Source organism: Vitis riparia, chromosome 6 (genome assembly GCF_004353265.1).
Source record: "Vitis riparia cultivar Riparia Gloire de Montpellier isolate 1030 chromosome 6, EGFV_Vit.rip_1.0, whole genome shotgun sequence".
Classification (NCBI taxonomy): domain Eukaryota; kingdom Viridiplantae; phylum Streptophyta; class Magnoliopsida; order Vitales; family Vitaceae; genus Vitis; species Vitis riparia.
In genome coordinates, this window is record NC_048436.1 from 17,706,539 (window position 1) to 17,726,762 (window position 20,224).

The window sequence follows — 20,224 nt, forward strand, 5'->3', positions numbered from 1 at the left end:
ATATGAATCCAAAGATGTACCACTTTGGTGGCTTGAAGTACTTCATTAATCAAAGACTGAATTCCAGTGCATTCAAAACTATAATCCACACCCTTTCCTTCTGTCAGCTCATAAACTAGTTTTGAGATAGGTTTATTGGATTCGCTTGAATTTATAAAATCAATCATTCCAAAAGTCTTTCCCTCTTCACGCTTTCTTTCACTTTTGTTTGTGTATTCTAGTTGTCCCTTGGTTTTGAGCCCCCCTGCATTTTAAATTATGTTAATACAAATAGTTTTTGCCCATTTTTGACATATGAAGTTGTATTAGATTTTAAGGACTTCAATCTTTTAAGCCTTGAAGTGTAAAAAGGAAAGGACATCATGAAATACATATTGAACTACCAATTTTCCTAAACTTGTAGAATTTTGGTTCAACATACATGTCATGTTTTTTAACAATACATACCCCTAATCCAACAGCACCAAGACCTAGAACTGCAACACTAGAGCCTTTTTCAACCTTAGCCTCCTTCCAAGCTGCCCCATATCCAATGGTAAAGCCACATGAGAGGAAGCTAACATTGGCAGGGTTGTTCTTGAGTCAAGCTTGACAAGATAGTTGGCATTCAGAACCATAGACTCGATCCATGTAGAGTAGCTATATATATATATATATTTGTTTCTAAACTATGAATTAAAAAATAAAAAATAAATCTTTAGCTTGATAGTGTAACAAAAAAAAAAATTAAAATTCCTTCTGTAGACTTACATGGTAGCTGCCACATCAAGTGTCACCTCAGATTTCTCTTAACCATAATTTGCTATAACTTGTAACAAATTTGGTTAAACCAATGAAGTCTCTAAAACCTTCTAAAACTTCATTTTTCTTTATCTCCGTATTTGGTTAAAAAAAACTCTATAAAAAAATTGAAACAGAAAACAAGACTTGAGATTTGTAATTTTCTTGGTTCAAGGGTTTTCTTCCTCTCCAAACACAAATTTCATTCTCCTAAAAAAAATCTTAAATATTGGTAACCTATTTTCCGTGTATATTAAAAACTATATATTTATATTTATATATTTTAAACAATATGACGTGTTTTATAATTTTTATACCAAAAATGTGTTTACTAATATGAAAAAAAAAATTCTTGGCAATCCATTAGGTAGGGTTGTCATAGCCCTGCCCAATAAGTTTGAAAATTATGACTTATAATTGAAATTAATTACATTAATTAATAGTCCAAAATTTTAAAATACTACATTAATAGAGATATGATAAAATTTTCTATTTTATAAATATAAATTTGGTAAATTTGTGACATGTTAATATCACAATTTATTCATCTATTTCAATTCCATAGTAATTTTTTGGATTTTTTTTAGTGAAACAGTGATTACAATGATAATTTAAAGTATGCAACGCATAGGGCGTGAGGAGTCTTGGTCACAATAGGTGGCTTTTAACAGCCCATTAATTAATTTTTTTTTTCCCATTTTCACAATCATACATAAACCTTGACTGTAAAGCAATTGAAAGTTTCAACAAGATTACAAATCACACGCATTATAAATTAGAATGATTTTTCATCATTCTTTCAAGAATAAAAAAACTATAATCATAAAATCGAAACCACAAATCTTTTTCATTAATCTTCTTGACAGAGTCTTCTATCCAACACTGGTTACTTAAATTTTACAAGAGCTCCTAATGGAACAATTACCTATTCTATTTGATTTGCTGCCAATACTCGTATTTAGATTAAATTGCCATTAATTCTAAGCCTTAGTCATCTATTCGATCAATGCAGCCTTACTCTAACAAGCAAGTAAACTACCTTACAATGGTTCTTTAATCAAATATTTTATTTGTCACCTAAGAAGGAAGAGCTTAAAAAATCTAAAGCAATTAAAATAAATATATAATAATGTAATAAATAATTTCCACACATTTCGAAATTTTACAATCCTCTTGAAAATGAGTTCAATAAAAGTTAAAAGCTTCATAATTGATTTTCTTAAAAAAAAATAACAATGAAAGCACTATTAATAAAAAACAATTTGGTGGTATATTTTTACTTATTTTTAAATAGAACTTAAAACTAAATAATATTTATTAGTGTTAAGTATTAAGTTGTTTATTTTTTTAATATTGAATTTTAATTAAGTATTAAGAAGTTGAAAAAAAAAATCGATAAGTTCACAACCATTACTAATTATGATAGTTTACTTTTAACATTTAGGAAAGATAGAATATTATGGACCCAGCATTTTGCACAATGTGTTCTCACTCGATGACAAAACTCGTTTTTTTATTTATTTGGTGAAAATTTAATTTTTTTGAAAAAGACTTGGAGTTGTCACTTATTTTTGTTTTATTTTTAAAGGGAAAACAAAATAAGAAAGAAAAATCCTAAGTGTGACTCCTTATTTGGAAAAACAGGTCTGTTAAAAACCAAGTTGGATCCGAGGGTTAGGTTACTTATTGGGAAGGTATGGTAAAGACTGTAGCACCCCTCTAAACCCCTAAAAATTGGTCTTTACTAAATAAGGTGAAACAAGTGTGACAATTGATAAGGAAATTAATGGATACTGATAAAATAATCAAATAATAAAACTAATCATGCATAAAAATAAGCCAAGTGAGAGTGAGATCGTACCAGCAAGTAATAGTGTGTTATCATGGAGACAAGGTTAGCTCAAGTATAAAATCATTACATGCATGTCAAAGAGTAAGACAAAGATCAAGTAATATTTATTAAGTATAACAGTTGACAATCAGAAAAAAAAAAAAAAAAAAATACTCATATGTAGGACCCCCATCAAAGTCCAATTTATCTTATCTTGCATAAATTAGTCTCACAAATTCCATTATTTTGGAATTAAGAAAATTGCATTTTTGCTTATTAAAAATCAAGGAAAATGAAAAATTATTTTAAAATCAAAGAAAATTTGCGAAAGTGCTTACCTGAAAGGAAAGGTAGCAAGTTTATTTAAAAACGGGATTTTTAGTGACTTAAAACTCTAATGAAGGATGAAAAGTGGTAAAATTAGAAAATATTTGAAAATTAGAGTGAGATTAAAATTATTTGAAAGAAAACTATAGTTTAGAAATTTATTTGAAAATTGAAGTCTTGAAAATTAAATTTAAAAATTAGAATTAAAAAAACAAATATTTGAAAATGGGAATTTCAAAAATTAAATTTGAAAATTGGAATTTTGAAAAATTGTTTGAAAATTGGAATTTTGAAAATTACTTGGAAATTGGAGTTTTTCAAAAATTGAATCTAAAAATTGGAATTTTGAAAGTTAAATTTGAAAATTGGAGCATTGAAAATTAAATTTAAAATATTAGAATTTTGAAGAATTATTTGAGAATGAAATTTTTAAAAAAAATAAAATAATAATAATAGTAATTAAAAAAATAAATTTGAAATTTTGAATTTTGAAAAAGTATTGGAAATGGAAATTTTGAAAATTAGAATATTAGAAAATTATTTGAGAATAAGATTTCTTTAGAACTAAGTTTGAAAAATTATTTGAAAATTGAAAATTTTAAAATTAAATTTGAAAATTAGAATTTTGGAAAATTATTTGAAAATGGAAGTTTTGAAAATTGAAATTTTGAAGAATTATTTGAGAATGAAAATTTTAAAATTAAATTTTAAAATTAGAATTTTGAAAAATTATTTGGAAATTGAAGTCTTTTAAAAATTAAATTTCAAAAATTGGAGTTTTGGAAGTTGTTTGAAAACTGGTGTTTTTAAAATTGAATTTGAAAATTGAAGTTTTGAAAGTTATTTGAAAAAAAAAAAACCAAAATTTTGAAATTTTGAATTTTGAAAAATTATTTGAAAAGTAATTAAAAATAGGAGTTTTGAAAATTGAATTTATGAGAATATAATTTTGACACGTGAGGATGAATAATAAAATGATGGGATATTTGAGAGAGATAGTTTAGCAATAAAAATAAATAAATAAAAAAAGACTTGCCAAACCCATAATATTAGCATCCATCAAGTTTCAACCTCCATTTTTAATGGTAGTGTCTAGATCTAGAACATTCCCATCACCACCACATCATCAACCTTCCCTATCTTCCCCAACACTAAAGCTTACTCACCATTCATAGCTTGAAATTGGTTGCATCATCAACCCAACAACACAACAGCAATAAGATAAAAAAGAAACCAAATAAAAACTTATTCCACTCAACAGACTAACACCACGCTACAAATAAATCAAAAGGCTTTGGAATTACAGAAACGTTTGAGAAATTGAAAACAAAATATAATAACAATAATAATGAACCCAGATCATTAGAACCTGAGATAGATCTGAGTACTCAAGGGAAGTTGGAAGTCATACCACCACAGAAAGAGGAGAGAGAAGTCAGAAAGGACATGCTCTACAAAGGCTCCTCTGCTTTTTCCTAGTTTATTTTTTTCTTTGCTTTCTGATACTCTGTTTTTTTTTTAGCTTCCCTCGTCCAAGCCTCTCATCCAGCTTTTCATTTTTCTCTCTGCTCCAAACTCTACCAGCCTTTCTCTCACCTCCCTGTTCCAAAAAACCTATATCTGAAAACCTTCCCCTCCCAGCTTTTCCTTGTTCCTAATCCCAAAAAATCGCCAGCCAGCTCCCCTTCCTCTGTTTCTCCTCCTCTCCGGCGTTTTTCCTCAACTTCCTTCAAAACTTCCCCTCCAGCTAGCTCTCATTTTTTTTTCTCCAGCTCTCAAAACCCCACCTCTGAAAATTCCCCACCCAGCTCTCTTCATTTTCTTTTTTTTTTCAATCTCTGTTTTTCTCCTCTAAATCTTCTCTTCTCTCACTCGTTCCCCATCTCTTTTCTACCTGCACCCTATCTCATCTTCTGTCTATTTTCAGAACCAGTCCCATCTCAACCACCACCATGGCGAGGTGGTGGTGTGTTCTTGGCCATGCGTCCCATGCATGTGGCTCCTTCGTAAACCGGCCCCACTCCAAATAATAAAAACGTTCAGCTTCTCCGGGTGGCCAGCACGAGGGTTCTACAAATTTTATAATTTTTTTCTATTCAATAAAAAAATAAAATTTAAGAAATAAGTTTGAAAACAAATTAATTTTAACAAAAAAAAATTAAAAAAATAAATGCCCTATTTTTAATGTCCTTTTATCCACATGTTATAAAATCTTTGTTTGACATAAAATAAAAAATGTCGACCCTATTTTTGGATTCAAAATACATGACTTAATGAAAAAGAGTAAAAATAACATGTCAAACAATAGATAAAAAAATTCAATTGATTAATCTCATTTTACTTGAAAGAAAATTTCAAGTTAATTTGGCTTGATGACCACACACCCATCATTAATTTCCTTGACTAAGGAGACCAAATCCAGTTTTACTCTTATAAAAATGTCTCATAAGTTTGAATCAATGCCAGTTGTATATTCTTAAAAAAGAAAAAAAAATCTTCATGCAAACAACATTGCCCGCAATGATTTTTTTAATGGTTTTGTTTGAAAATAAGTTTCTTCATTTATAAGAGAAGATACTAATAGTTAATATCTATAAATTCATCTCTAAGTTAAAAGAAAATAGTTAGTTGTAGTGGTTACAACATATATGAATTCACCAAGGTGACAAAAGCTAGATATGTCTGTAAAGCTATATTTTTAATTGTGATTATATTTTCTTAGCTTCTTATAATCTTTAAGCAATTATTTTTTGGAGCCTACAAATATTTTTTCTACATGGCATTATAAAATGAACAACAGGAAGAAATATTATTGACCAATTTGACTTGCGAAAGGTTCTAATCTTCAAGTTTGCAAGCTTGTCTTATTTAATGTCTGGCTACTTGCCATTGGGGAATAGATATAACCATTGATCCAAAGATGAAAATAAGAGCATATTATAATTGTTGCTGAGATCACTTAAATCTTGATGAGAACCTTGATGCAATCTGGCTGCTTCAAAAGCTCATATGCCTTTTTAATTTCTTCCAATTGAATTTCATGAGTTAAAAGATCATCGATTTGAATTTCCTGTGTCAAAGAAGAAACTTACTCAATTTCTCCCAAATCATCATAAAATTAACTTGAATTCTAATTGTATTATGATCAATAACATTAATAGTAGATAAACTAAGATCAAAAGTCTACTTAATAGTAATTTCAGAAAGCGTTTTTAACCCTTTTAATACTTGAAATTTTTTACTTTTCAAGTATTAAAAAAGTTAAAAATGATTTTTAGAATTACTATCAAACACACTTTAAAGTATTAACTCAAACACTTGAATTCCGCGAGAAATAACGATAGAACTTCACAAATAAATAAATAAGGTTATTTTAATTGGTATATAAGAGATTATTCTCAATGAGTTGCGAAACATTCATTATAAAAAGGAGCTTACCTTATTGATGCATTTGTTAACTAGTAAGGGGATGTCAGACTGGACTTTGATCCCTCCAAAGACGCATCCTTTTATTGTTCTTCCAAGCAAGAGGGTCAAGAAATTAATATCCACGCTCGCGTTGTTTCCTGCTCCAATTACTATCAACATTCCTTTTCCCTGATCTCAATGAAGTCATTTAAAAACAAAAACAAAAAGCTTGTATAAATGAGGTAACTTCAATTTAATATGTAATGATATAACATGATTTACATTTATACAAATCCGAAGGCGTACCACTTTGGTGGGTTGAAGTACTTCATTAATCAAAGATTGAATTCCACTGCATTCAAAACTATAATCCACGCCCTCTCCTCCTGTCAACTCACGAACTAATTCCGAGATAGGTTTATTAGATTTACTTGGATTTATAAAATCAGTCATTCCAAAAGCCTTTCCCATTTCACGCTTTCTTTCATTTTTGTCTATGCCAATTATTCTAGCCGCCCCTTGGTTTCGAGCCCCTTCTAGCACCTGCATTTGAAATCATGTCAATACAAATAGCCTTTGCTCATTTTTTACATATGATGTTGTATTAAATTTTGAGGACTCCAATCTTCTAAGCCTTAAAAGTGTAAAAAGGAAAGGATATTTGAAATGCATGTAAAACTACTAATTTTTCTAAATATTAAAGTTTGTAGAATTTAAATTCAATATGCATATCATACTCTTTAACCATACATACCCCTAATCCAACAGCACCAAGGCCTAGAACTGCAACACTAGAACCTTTTTCAACCTTAGCCGCTTTCCAAGCTGCCCCATATCCAGTGGAAAAGCCACATGAGAGGAAGCTAGCTTCTGACAGAGCTATTCTTGAGTCAATCTTGACAAGGTAGTTGGCATTCACAACCATATACTCAGCCCATGTGGAGCAGCTAAAAAGGTGGTAGAGCCTTTGGCCCCTAATAGACATCCTGGAAGTGCCATCAAGCATCAAACCATTAAGAGTTAGGGGGTGTTCGAGGCATAAATTGGTCTTTCCCGACCTACAATTTTCACATTCTCCACACTCCCCTAAATAGGTTGGAATAACTAGATCTCCCTCCTTCAAGGCTATCACATTTTCGCCCACGCTCTCCACCATGCTGCATTCACAAGGAATCATAATTTCTATTAATTAGTTATTATTAAAAAAAAAAGATTTGTAATGAAAATTATTTTAAGATTTACACAACTTTCAATATTTCTATTTAAGAGACAATAGGAGAACATCAATAACTAGTCACCAACCATTTTTTTCACTGCCTTCCATTTTTTATTGCTTCTTTGATCCTTTTATGTCACATTTTCCCAATTCAAAAAATAAAGAAAACTATCAATAATTAGTTATTATAAGACATTCTAGCACTATATTTTTAGAACCTTTCCAAATTTTATAGGAAAATGTGATTATTTTACCACTTTTTTTTTGTTAACTTTTTTATCACCTTTTTGAGTGATAGGGGTGATTTGATGACAAAATTACTTTTATTTAATCTATTTTTTAATAACTTTTTATCATATTTAATCTCCATCTATCATATATGATACTAGCAAGTGATCTCATTTAAAAAAAAATTCCTTTTTGAGCTTTTACTTACTTTTCAGAAAAAATAAAAAATAATTATACATTTAATTATTTTATTATTTTAAAATTAATATTATCTTTCACTTACATTGTTTTCATCATATTTATTATCTTACAAATTAACTTGGATAAACAACTATTTTTTATTATAAAAATTTATTTAAAAGTTAGTAGAAGCTTCCATGTTGATGGGCTTATTGTCTCATTTCTAAAGGGGAAATTAGATAAGAAAAACTCATCCGGCAACCACTAACCATTGTGACTTCCCTTTCGCTTACACCATTTCTTTGTGAATGCTATTTGGCACACTACTTCCGCTATTCTCCTTAAGGCATCTTGTTCAGTAGGGATTTGAATAGAAACTCTATTTTGGAGCTCAATATTGTTGGACTCTACTCCTCCTTGGGGGCTATGCCCAAAGCTTCAACCCCTAATGGATTAGTCGAGACGAACAACCCTCTCTATCTCCCTAGTGATCGATCCCCTCTCAAGCCTTACAGTTGACTCTTTATAGAGCCTTGACTTCTTCGATTATAACAAAAGGAAGGGACCTTTCTTTTCATGAGATCCCTGGTCAAGAGTTTGTGCCAATTTGTGAACTCAAATGAAAGCTTAAAAATGGGAGCTGTTGGTGCGGTGAAACTTCTATAATTTATAGAGAAGCGTTACATTTTATAAATTTTTATAGAGCTTTCAAATAACGAAATCCGACTTACAAACCCTATTGAAGAAGATTGGCTCTCATGCTAGCAGTGCTCTTTCCTAAGTGCAAAAAGAAAGGTATCTATTTCATTACCCGTACACAACAACAATGGTCTTGAGACACTCGCCCTACTTAATATAAGAGGGAAAACGTGCCTAATAATATTCCAATCTTGAGCACACTCGTAAAACAAATAAGCAAATAAGGAAGAAGGGCTATCTTTTCCTTCCAAGTCCATAGGTGAGATGAAGAAGAAAATGGAATGTGAATGCCGGGGGGAAGAGGGCTAATGAAAGAGTACTAGTGCCTCTTCACGCAAAGAGCCTTTATATGCTTCAAGGGCAAGAACTACAGAAAAATCAACATTTTAGGCAAGTGGCTGGCTGTAGGAAGAAGTCCGGTCATGAACTTCGGTCAAGGAAAAGGAAATTTCAAAAAGGTCAGCCTGCCACTCATTAACTGACCGTTGCCATTCGCGCATAAAAACACTATTCCAACCACCAGTCATTTTTCAGAACTACAGCGATCACTTGCCTTGTTTTTTCTGCCGTTTGAGATCTGAAGTTCATTTGGGGTTTCCTCTTCTTCTTCTTTTTTGTTCCTTTTTATTTATTGTTTGATCGCATCTACTTTTAAACACAGAAGATAAAACACACAAAAGATCTTCTCTAAGAGTGGTGAAAGACAGAAAAATTTACCCAACACCTTCATGGCCTGGAACTTTTGGAAACAGAGGCTGAAATCAAACACAAACACCCAAATGATGCTACCCAATAAAAACGGAGATCAGATTACAAAACTACACGTTCATGGAAGAAACTGGTGTAAGGGATACTCACCACTGGAAATCCTGAGCAACATAAGATGTCTGTGTGGCAGATACTAGCATACAGCATCTTAACCCGAACTTCAGACGATTTGGGTGGCTCTACCTGTATCTCCTCCACCTTCACTGCCTCCCCTACTCCCCAACACACCGCCGCTGTCAAACATCATACATTGTCGAATTATGGATCAACCCAGAAACCTTAGCTGATACGAAGCAAATCCGCATGCTTTTTTCTCAAAATTTGTAAAAAATTGAGGGAGTGATGACTTGATTGGACCGGGAGGTACTGCTGGTAAATGCTAAAACAGAGAATGAAATCTGAAGCTTACCCTTGCAAGTGATGACTTGATTGGACCGGGAGGTACTGCTGGTAAAGAAATGGTTTTGGCCAAGAGATCTAAAAATGGGGCTTTTACTGATTGCCTTCCTGGTCAAGTAGGAGGATAAGATACTCCGAATGTGCATCTTCATGTCGAAGTCGAGAAGAACCTGGGAAAGGATGAGGAGGAGGATAAAGGCTGGAATGGGATAAATAATAAAATAAAATTAAAAAAAGTACGTAATTATTATACTTTGCTTTTTGTCAAGGAAGAATTGTGTTCTACTCTTCAAAATATGAAAATGATATAAAATATTAAAAGACCAATATATTTTTCAAATTTCTATATATTACCTTTTAAGAATATAAAATAGTAATCGACTAAAATACCCAATGACCTTTCACATAAGTTTTTTTTGTCTTTATTACATAACTATTCATGCAACCATAATAATTCTATTTTAGCAATTTGGATTTTTTATTGTTTTTTTTTTTTAAAATGATAAATAATTGAAAATCAACACTATTTTCTATATTAAATTATAAATAAAGAAAAATTATATTCAAAAACTATTTTAAAAAATACTTTCTAAAAAATAGTAATATGATTTATATTTTTTATATTTTCTTTTTGAAAAAACATTTAATTAAAAAATGAAAACTATTTTTAAAAATAAAATTGAAAACCTTGTTTAGTACTATTTTTTATATGAAAATAATAAAAAGAATTAAATTTCATTAATTGATTATTCATTTTTATTTTTTTTCCATTAGTTATTTTAATAGTAATAAAAAAAATATAGTATGTTTACAATTAAATAAAGAAATTGATCAATTATGTGTTTTTAGTGGAACTATCTTTTACATGAAAAATAATTAAATAACTAAATTATATATATTTATTACTTTTTTAATTTTATTTTCTTTATTTGTTTTTTATCTAATAGAAAATTTTAATATATCCATAATTAACAAAGTAATAAATCAATTGTGCATATTTTAATCTATTAAAATAAATTAATTTCTAATTTAAATAAATAAAATGAAATAAGTAAATAAATTTGGGGTTATTTCTATTTTTTAACATATCTTATATCAATATTTTTAATGATTAAATAAATATTTTATTTTTTATTTCTTTAATTCAAAAAATAAAATGAAATAAATAAACAAATTTGAAATTTTCCAACTGATCTTATATTCATATTTCTCATGGTTAAATAAATTTTTTATTCTTTTTTCTTTATTTTCAAAAATAAAAGAAAATAAATAAATAAACTTGGCTTAAATAATAGTTTTTAAGTAATTTTTTGTCTTATTTTTAATTACATTTTGCATTGAAAATAAAATAAAATAACGTTTTATTTGAGTCACTGTACAAGGTATTTACACTAAGTGTACATGACAAATATACTAACTATACAAAGGTGTACAAGACTATTATTTATAAAGGATTTTAAGTGATTCTGAAAAACTTGTTTGTTTATTTCCCCTAACCGATGATAAATGACATTCCTTACACACATTGGTTAAGCATACATTCATCTCATGCACTTTATCCAACTTGTATATGGTCACTTGAATAGGTACCTCACTTATGATGATTGTAAAACAAAATTATATAACAATTTTTCTTTTTTTTTAAAACCAAACCAATGCAAACATGGTTAACCGACCTATTGTCAGATATTCATGAGATAATGTATGAAATTTGAGTTATTGTATAAGGATACACTAACTGTACAAGACAAATTTACTAATTGTACAAGGGTGTATAAGACTACTTTTTGTTAAGGATTTCAAGTGATTTTGAAAAACTTTCCCATTTTTTTCCACTCAAATATTTTTTCCCCACTCAAATTCTCTCACTCAAGAATTGTTTCGAATTTTATTTTTAAATTTCATCATCAAATTTTTGTAATTGCATATTTTGTTTTTATAGTTTTAGCAATGTTATTTCTTTCTACTATTTTTTTTTTGTGAAATTTTATCCAAATGAATCTATATTTAAAATTATAATCATATTTATCAAATTTTTTACTTAGATTATTTAATTCTTTTAATATATTTATACTCATTTATTTAAAAAATGAAAAACTAATTTTTTTTCTAAACATGTTCTATTACCTTTCAAGTAAAAAAAAATAGATAAGTTTGAAAGTCAATAAAAAAATTAAATACCACTTTCAATAATTTTTAGATAAAATTTCATATGATATATTTTATTTGAAACTTAATTTCTAAAGTTTTACTAAAAAATTGTATTGACAAATTTCTTGTTGTGAATCAAAATACTTTGCATTAGTCTATCTGAATAAGAAAAATTATTAATATAATATTAGAACTTCATATCTTAGTTATTTTTTCCAATAAATTTATCTTTTAAAAAATTTTAAAATAAAAACATTAAAAATTAAAAAGCTAAAATGATATATATATATATATATATATATATATATATATATATATATAATAGAGTGAAGTGATAGTCAATTTTAAAATTTTTTAAAATATGGTTAATGTAGCAAATATAAAAAATAATTAATAATAAGAGAAAAATATAAATGAAAGGGTAATATAAATTTAAAATAAAAAATAAAAAAATTAAACTAAAAGATGAATACAAAAAGATAAAAAAAATATTTGGATAAAAAATCTCAAAAATTTTATCATTACTTATAATAAGAGCAAAAAGATTCAATATCTTTAAAAATAAAAAACAAAAAAACATTATTGCTTTTTATTTGACATAAAATAGAAATATAGATTGGAAGAAAAAAAAAAGTTAGAAATGAGTAATACTTAATAAGGAATAGAAAAGGAAAAAAAACACAAAAAAAAATTGAAATTCACACTCACTTATGTCTATATAAGAGTTAAGGATATTTTAGGGATTAATGAAGGACGATATCCTTCATCTTAATTTTCATACTTTGTTTGGGTCTTGGGCTTAAATATGCATGATAAATGAGCCAAATGTTAATTTTTGGGTCCAACTGGGCCCAAAACACAATTCTCTCTTTTGTTAATGATTTGTCAAGAACATTGACACTTCTCAAATTTTTATTTTGAAAAATGCAAAACCAACCAAGAAATAAAAAATTGTAGGAAAAAAAAAAATTCTTGAGCATGCTCCTCACCATCATTTTATGTTTCACGTGTACGAGGAAAACAAACAATTAATAAATGTCTTTATCTCCTACTCTCTTTCAACCGATTTGAAAAATGAAGTTAAATTTTGCAACAATGATGTTGACTTTGATGAAGTTGATAAGTACTTCATTACCTCGTTTTCATATAAAAAATGTATTGCGTAATACTTAGAGAAGTGTTCCATTATTTGTTTTAACATTAAGTATTTTTTATGGAATTTAAATTGATAAATATTTGATCTGTAATATGTTTTTTAAAGAATATAATTTTTCAAAAAAATATATATATATCTTGCTATCTCATGGTTTCTAAGCTAGTTATTGAACCAAAAATTCATCGTATCATGATTCAATAATCCGAGTATTGTTGAACCATGATATTATCGTAATATCATTAATATACATTATTTATATATTATTTTAATTAAAATAATTATACAAAAGTAAAGTTATACGAAAACAACTAAGATATTAAAATGTTTCATAATTTTTTCTTTAATATTATCATTTAAATTATAATAAGAAGAAAATATAAACATATTAATATGGACCCGTATTTTTCATGTGCATCACATCGTGATAGTTTTTATTTTTTTTAATGAAAAAAATGATTTTTGAAAAATTTAAGTCATCATTTATTTTAATTTATTTTTAAAAGAGAAAACAAAATAGAAAATAAAACTTTGTATAAGTCCTTATTTGAAAAAAGCATAAATCTAAATCGAAATTGGATTTTGAGGTGAGGTTAGCTATTAGGAAGATATGATAATAAATCGTATCACTCCTTCAAGCTCATATACTTACTATCTTTACTAAACAAATGAAAAAAATTATGACAATTGATCAATAAATCATGGATACGACAAAAAAAATAATAAAAGTGTACGTCGAAACAATGATAAAAGTGAATTACACAAATATACAAAATTGATACATGATAAATATACAAAATGATTTATTAGATAAATTTTATTATTTCAAATATCATCATACAATTTTAAAAAAATCTTGAAAGAATTTATTTTCATTAAAAATCAATCTAATTATTCACAAAGCTTCCTTTTATTTATAAAAGATTTAATTTTATTCGCATTCAAATTCATTTTCAAATAATTTGCTTCCATTTATTTATAAAATATTTAATTTTATTCGCATTCAAAATTCATTTTCAAATCATTTTTATTGTTTTTTATTAAAGGAATTTATTAAGTGCAATTTCATTTAAAGATAAAAGTTTGAATATTATTTGATTTACAAGAAGATGATTTTTATTTATTTTATTTACTTTTGCTAGAATAAATTTTTACAATTTTCATTTTCAACAAAGTAATTCAATTCAATTTTTGTTTATTAGCGAAATAATGGTTAAAAATAACTTGAAGAAGGATTTTTATAAATTTATTTATGAGAGAATATTTTAATTTGATTTTATTTAAAAGAATTGAATTTTATTATTTTTATTGAAAGCAAAATTTTACAATTTTATTCAAAAAAGTAAGTATTGACTAAGTATAGACTCCAAAATTTGTCTCAATTTTATTTTTACATTAATTTTGTCCTTAGATTTTAAATCCCCAATGATATTTTTTGTCCACTCACCTTATAATTATTAGTTTTTATTATTTTGTATATTATTATTATTATTATTAATTTATTATTATACTTTTTCTTTTCTTTTCTCTTTCCTCTCTCTTCTCTCTTCCTACCTTCCCCGACCACCCACCCACTCTTTCTTTCTCATGTCTGTACTTCTCTTATCTTTTCCTAACTTTTCCCACCACCCCACTCACTCTTTCTCTCTCATGCCCGTAACCCCACCTGAGACCCATACCATCCCTCTCCTCTCTTCCATCTTTTCTCTCTTCTCTTTTTCTCGTAGCCCAAATTTTTTTTTCGTCTTTTTTATTTCCCTCATTTTCCCTCCATTTCTCTCCATCCAAACACCCTTCTTTTGTTTCCTTCTTATTTTCTTTTCTTTCATTTCTTTTTAATATTATTATTATTATTATTATTTACTCTCCTCTTACCATACTCATTCTCTCTCCCTCCACCACTCACCATTGCCAACCATAGTTCTTCAAAAAAAAAAAAGGGTAAATTTCCTTTTTTACTATATTTTATTTTATTTCTTTTTTTTTTTTGTTTGCACAGTAATTGATTTAGATTGTGGACTTCAATTTGGATTCATTTATTGATTTGGGTTCATGGATATTGTGCTTTTGAAATGTTTGATCGGGTTTATTGTTAGTATATGTATGTATTATTGTTATTCATGGATTTTAGGCTAGCATTTTTAAACTTGATATTGATTTGGGCTCATTTATTTTGGATTATGAGATATTAAAATTGGGCCTAATTGAATTTATTTTGTTTTGTGATATTTTGGGTTTGGCTAATTGTGTTGTATTTTTGTGATTAACTTAGAAAGTTTGGACTAAGGCTATTGACATGAAGGATATTTTTATTGGGTTATATTTATTAATTTGGGTCTATTTTTATTGGCAAAAATTTATTGGACCAATTTAAAGTTTGAATTTGGGTTTAAATAATTATTTTGGACTCTACATATTTTTGGATATTTACATTTTGACTATTTTTGTTTTTGCATGGACTCATTCTGCAATATTGTTAGCTAAGTACGGATTTATGACACGTGGAGTATGGAATTTTATGGGAGAAAGTGAGACTCGAAAAGCTATAAATGGAGCATTGAACTTGTTATAAGTTTATTTGGGTACACGTTTTATTTTCCACTTCTATTTGGTTTTATTTTTATTGGTTTCTGTAAGTATTTATTTGTATATATTTACTTGATATGTCCAGAATTGAACATGAACAATTTAGAAATTTTGTTTAAATAAGAGGAACAATTCAACAAACATGTTTTAATAAAATAATAGTTCAGAAAATATTCTTTTTAATAAAAGAAAGTTTTTTTTATAATAAAAATTCATTTAGAAAAATCCGGAAAAAAAAAATTGTTTTTAATAGAATTTGAAAAATTGTTTTGTAAATAAAGTTATCCCAAAAATTAATTTTAAATTAAAAATTCTTTGGCAAATAAAGTTTTTTTTTAATAATTTGTATAAGTCACTTTTCTTAAATGAAAACAAATTAAAATACTTTTATAAATAAAATTGTAAAAATTCATTATTTTCTATTAAAAACAAGTAAAAATAATTTTTGTACCCAAATTGAAATTTTGTAATAAATTCTTTTGATACAATAAGTGTAAATAACTTTTTTTTTTAAATTAACTCTTTTTTGTAAATAAATAAATTGGAATCATTAATTCAAATCATTTTTAATAAAAATCTTTAAGGTTTCTTGAAAACTATTTTTTTTAATATCTTTTTTTATTTAGTTCAATAAATCATTTTACATAATTCTCTTGTTATTTATTTTGTATATTCTTGTAATTAAATTTCATCATTATTTTTGTGTATATTGATTTTCATCATGATTTGTACATACTCATTTGCATGATTATTTTTCTTGATATCCATAATTAATTAATTAATTAATTGTCACAATTTCCTTAATTTGTTTATTAGAGGTTGTTCGTATATGGGCTTAGAGGGGTGCTACGGCTCACCACCGTACCTTCCCAATGAGTAACTTGACCCTTGGATCTAAATTTTGTTTTTGCAAACATGTTTTTTCCAAATAAGGAGTCACACAGGTTTTCTTTCTTATTTTGTTTTCCCTTTTTAAAAAATTAAAATAAGTAATGACTTCAAGTTTTTTTTCTAAAAATCAATTTTTCACAAATAAATGAAAAGCGAGTCTCACCATTCAAGTGGGGATGCGCTTGAAAAATACGGGTCCACATAGGGTAGGTGTTGTTGTCCAACAACCATGAGACTACACATTCTGACATGGTTGCATTTGGGAAGAGCCCTACATACGTCTCCATCTTGGAAGCCTTCCAAGCAAATGGGACATTCGGTAGTAGTGACTTCTTTCCACCTTCATAACCATTAATGCCCTTTGTTTTATCATGCACAAAACCCTCTTATGCTTCCATCACCAACTTATATATTCTTTGCGATCATACAAAAAATTAGGTACATGTCGTCCCAAGTAGTCCTCAAATGATGCAACTCATTCCAACCCTACATCAAAGAAAATATATATTCCCTAGGTACTATCCACCAAAGTTACCACCAGAAATCCCCATATGATCATTGGGATGCTTGTACTGATAGAGCTCATGTTTCTCGACCAAAAATTCAGCTAAAAGGTTGCAAACAACACCATAATTGACCCAAAAAGTCAACAAACACTACTATATATAAAGGGTGAGAAAGCCCATTGTAGGAAAGACGATGAAAAACACAAAGTTTAATAGGAAAATTGCTTCCAGATTTGGCACCGTCTATGGGAATGTCTAAGTCATGCTTAGCTTAAACAAGAAGTCATCTTGAAAAATCGAAAGTGAAGTTGAATCTTTCTAGGGAAGTCTCCTTTTTTAAAATTTTCTCTTCAATTATTTATGTCTTGTGTGATATTCAAGAAAGAATAAGTTTTGAAGCTTCAGAAATATGGGATTCAAGAAAAACAAATACAAATTGAAATAACATATTCTTTCTCTTCATATGGGAAAAATGAATCCTTCAACGGGGATACGAAAGTCTACTTTCTTTTTCTATTTTTTCTTTGGTTTCATCTTCCTTCTTGCTTTTCCTTTTTATGTTGTTTGTCTTTAACCTATTGTTGATGTGACTAATGGGCATGGTCATAGGATGTGTTAGGAGTTTTTTTATGCTAAATGTCAAAAATGGTTGACTTTACTTTTTGACAGCCAAGCCTCACATTTTGTGTGATCTAGAAGTGGTCTTTCGCTAGGGTGCCTACTTTCTTATACACCAACTATAGGTCTCGCACTTCACTCAATCTTATGGTGGTCTTCTACTGAGGTGCCTATCTTCAAAGGTATTGGTTGAGGTCAGGTTTCAAGGTAACTTCAGAGCTTGAGGTTCCATGACCTGAACCACAGATGTTATGACTTACTCTTCCTTGTCCGTGGTTATATCTATGTTTACATAACAAGAGAAGCAAGTACGGAAACTAGAGCCTGCTGATTCATTATCTATTACACATTGGAAAATGGTCAGTGACTTATTTACAAGCCCATAGTACCAAAATCTGGATGATCTCCACCTCGACTATATAGATGATTTTCATCTCGAGCAACCAAGGGTACCTCATTCTCAAAGGCTAGCAAAGCAGTCTTGCTTGTATCTATTAGCCAACACTCTTATCTTCAAAATTGACAATTGAATCTCTATCTAACCAACCACCTAAGACATGTTGCATCTCGATTCAACTTGCTCAAGAGATTGACCAACTTCCGACTGCTTAACACCTATGTATTGGCAGTGTCAAACTCTCTTTTTTTGGGACAAAACTTGCTTACGATCTCATGCTTGGACAAAAACACTCATCCAGAGTTAAGAGGCTACAAAAGTCATTAGTAGTGTTTGAGAGGGAGATTTCTTTATCTCCTAGATAACCAAGGTTTGTCATCATCAAATATGGGGAGATTGTTAGCCCAAGGGTTCTCCTAATCAGGTATTAATGATAAAAAAATCATGGTTAAGTGACTAATTGGTTTGAATGGTAAAGAATCTCGGGTATAAATTCGAAAATTCATCAAATGACCAAATGGATACAAGATCGAGACTTTTGGAAGACTTTTGATCATAGGAAATGAATGTAAGATGAATGCATGGGTGCACTTAGGTTTTTCATACTTTTTCATGCATATTTGAAAACTCAGTTTATTCTTTAAAATTTCGATTTCATTAAAACCCGAGTTTTATCAAATGTACCTTAGGCAAAACGTTTCAAAATTGGCATATTAATTTACCTAAAGACCTTACCTAAGTGTTAGAAAAGAAAAGAATTGAAAAAGATAGGTTTTCGGGGCTAAAAGGTTGAACTAGTCGATGATCTGGCCAATTGGCTCAACCGGTTGGGGAACCGGTCGACCAGTTGCCCTTATCCGGTCGAAGTCCAGTTGAGGCAACGGTAACCTGCCAAAGCATTAAATGCTCCAACAACTAGTGAACCGATCGACCCCCAGCTCGACCGGTTAAGACTGTCTTTTGTTTTTCTTGGCTCCCGAGCTTAGAAACTTATAAATTGAGAACTCCACTTCATTTATGATACATATAGAACACTTGAAATCAATTGTCTACCCACTTATTCTTGGCTTAAAAGCTCTAATTTCTTTCTTAGTGCAATAAATCCCCACTTGCATATCTTTTAGTGCACCCTTGTAAGTCATCCTAGTTTTGTTTTGTATTTGAGTTATTTTTTAGCTAGGTTGAGGGTTCATTCTTGTAAAAACTAAGTGTTAAAGCCTTCAAGAGGTTTGAATCTTGAAAAGATTGTGTAAGAGCTCATTTGAGTCGGAATCCAAGTGTAAGAAGATTGGAATATTAAGCTTCAAGTTAGTGGAACACTCACTCAGCTAGGAGATAGAGGATAGTGGACGTAGGCAAGGAAGTGTCGAAGCACTATAAAATCTGAGTTTGAATTCTCTAACTCTATCTCTTTATTTTTTATTATATTGTGCTTGAATTTTTTATGTTAAAAAAAAAAAAGTTTTTGAAAAACTCAATTCACCCCCCTCTTGGGTGTTTGTCTCACTTAAGCATAGCCTTTATTTTTTCAAATAGCATACAGTGAACATGGACCTCGAAGTAGTATGGGAAATTTAAAATTAGGTACGTCATAAGAGGTCATTCATTTTACCCAACCTTAATGGGCGATTAAAGTGCATGAGAATGATCTTGATGATAGCCTGTGTATGCACCTCAACAAATGGTTAGCCAAAGTCTAAATAAGTCTTCTTTAGCACATCTATTCTATGAGTTTTTAGATCATTTATTTTATCATATAAAGAAAAGTAGTGAAAAACTACCACCTTACAAGTTTGAAAAACCTTTCAACCAAAAACCTAAAACCAAAGTAGACCCAAAATAAAGACTTACTAGTGGTCTTTCTAAGAACCAGGAAAAATCTCAAGGTGTCCTTTCTAAGAACCTTGGAGAAAACACTAACTTAAAACACCACTCAACCATATTAGTCATCTTAGTTCGAAATATCCCTTTGCTAAACTAACATTCATACCCCTAGGTATAGGTCACACTTGTTTGCACTAAGTTAGGTTGTACCTCTAAATATAGGTTAACTTTACACCAAGATCGACCTTTGTAAAGGAGCTAC

General features: G+C 28.9%; 1 protein-coding gene across 1 annotated transcript; it reads right to left on the reverse strand.

Annotated features, from left to right (window-relative positions):
* Positions 1-5,720: 5,720 nt before the first annotated feature.
* Positions 5,721-10,029, reverse strand: LOC117915859 (8-hydroxygeraniol oxidoreductase-like). The gene is made up of 7 exons (XM_034831590.1): positions 9,847-10,029; positions 9,528-9,670; positions 9,387-9,424; positions 7,101-7,503; positions 6,653-6,889; positions 6,377-6,535; positions 5,721-6,008 (listed from the first exon to the last, which is right to left on the reverse strand). The coding sequence occupies exons 1-7, from the start codon at positions 9,986-9,988 to the stop codon at positions 5,898-5,900; spliced, it is 1,233 nt and encodes a 410-aa protein (XP_034687481.1). The 5' UTR covers positions 9,989-10,029; the 3' UTR covers positions 5,721-5,897.
* Positions 10,030-20,224: the final 10,195 nt, after the last annotated feature.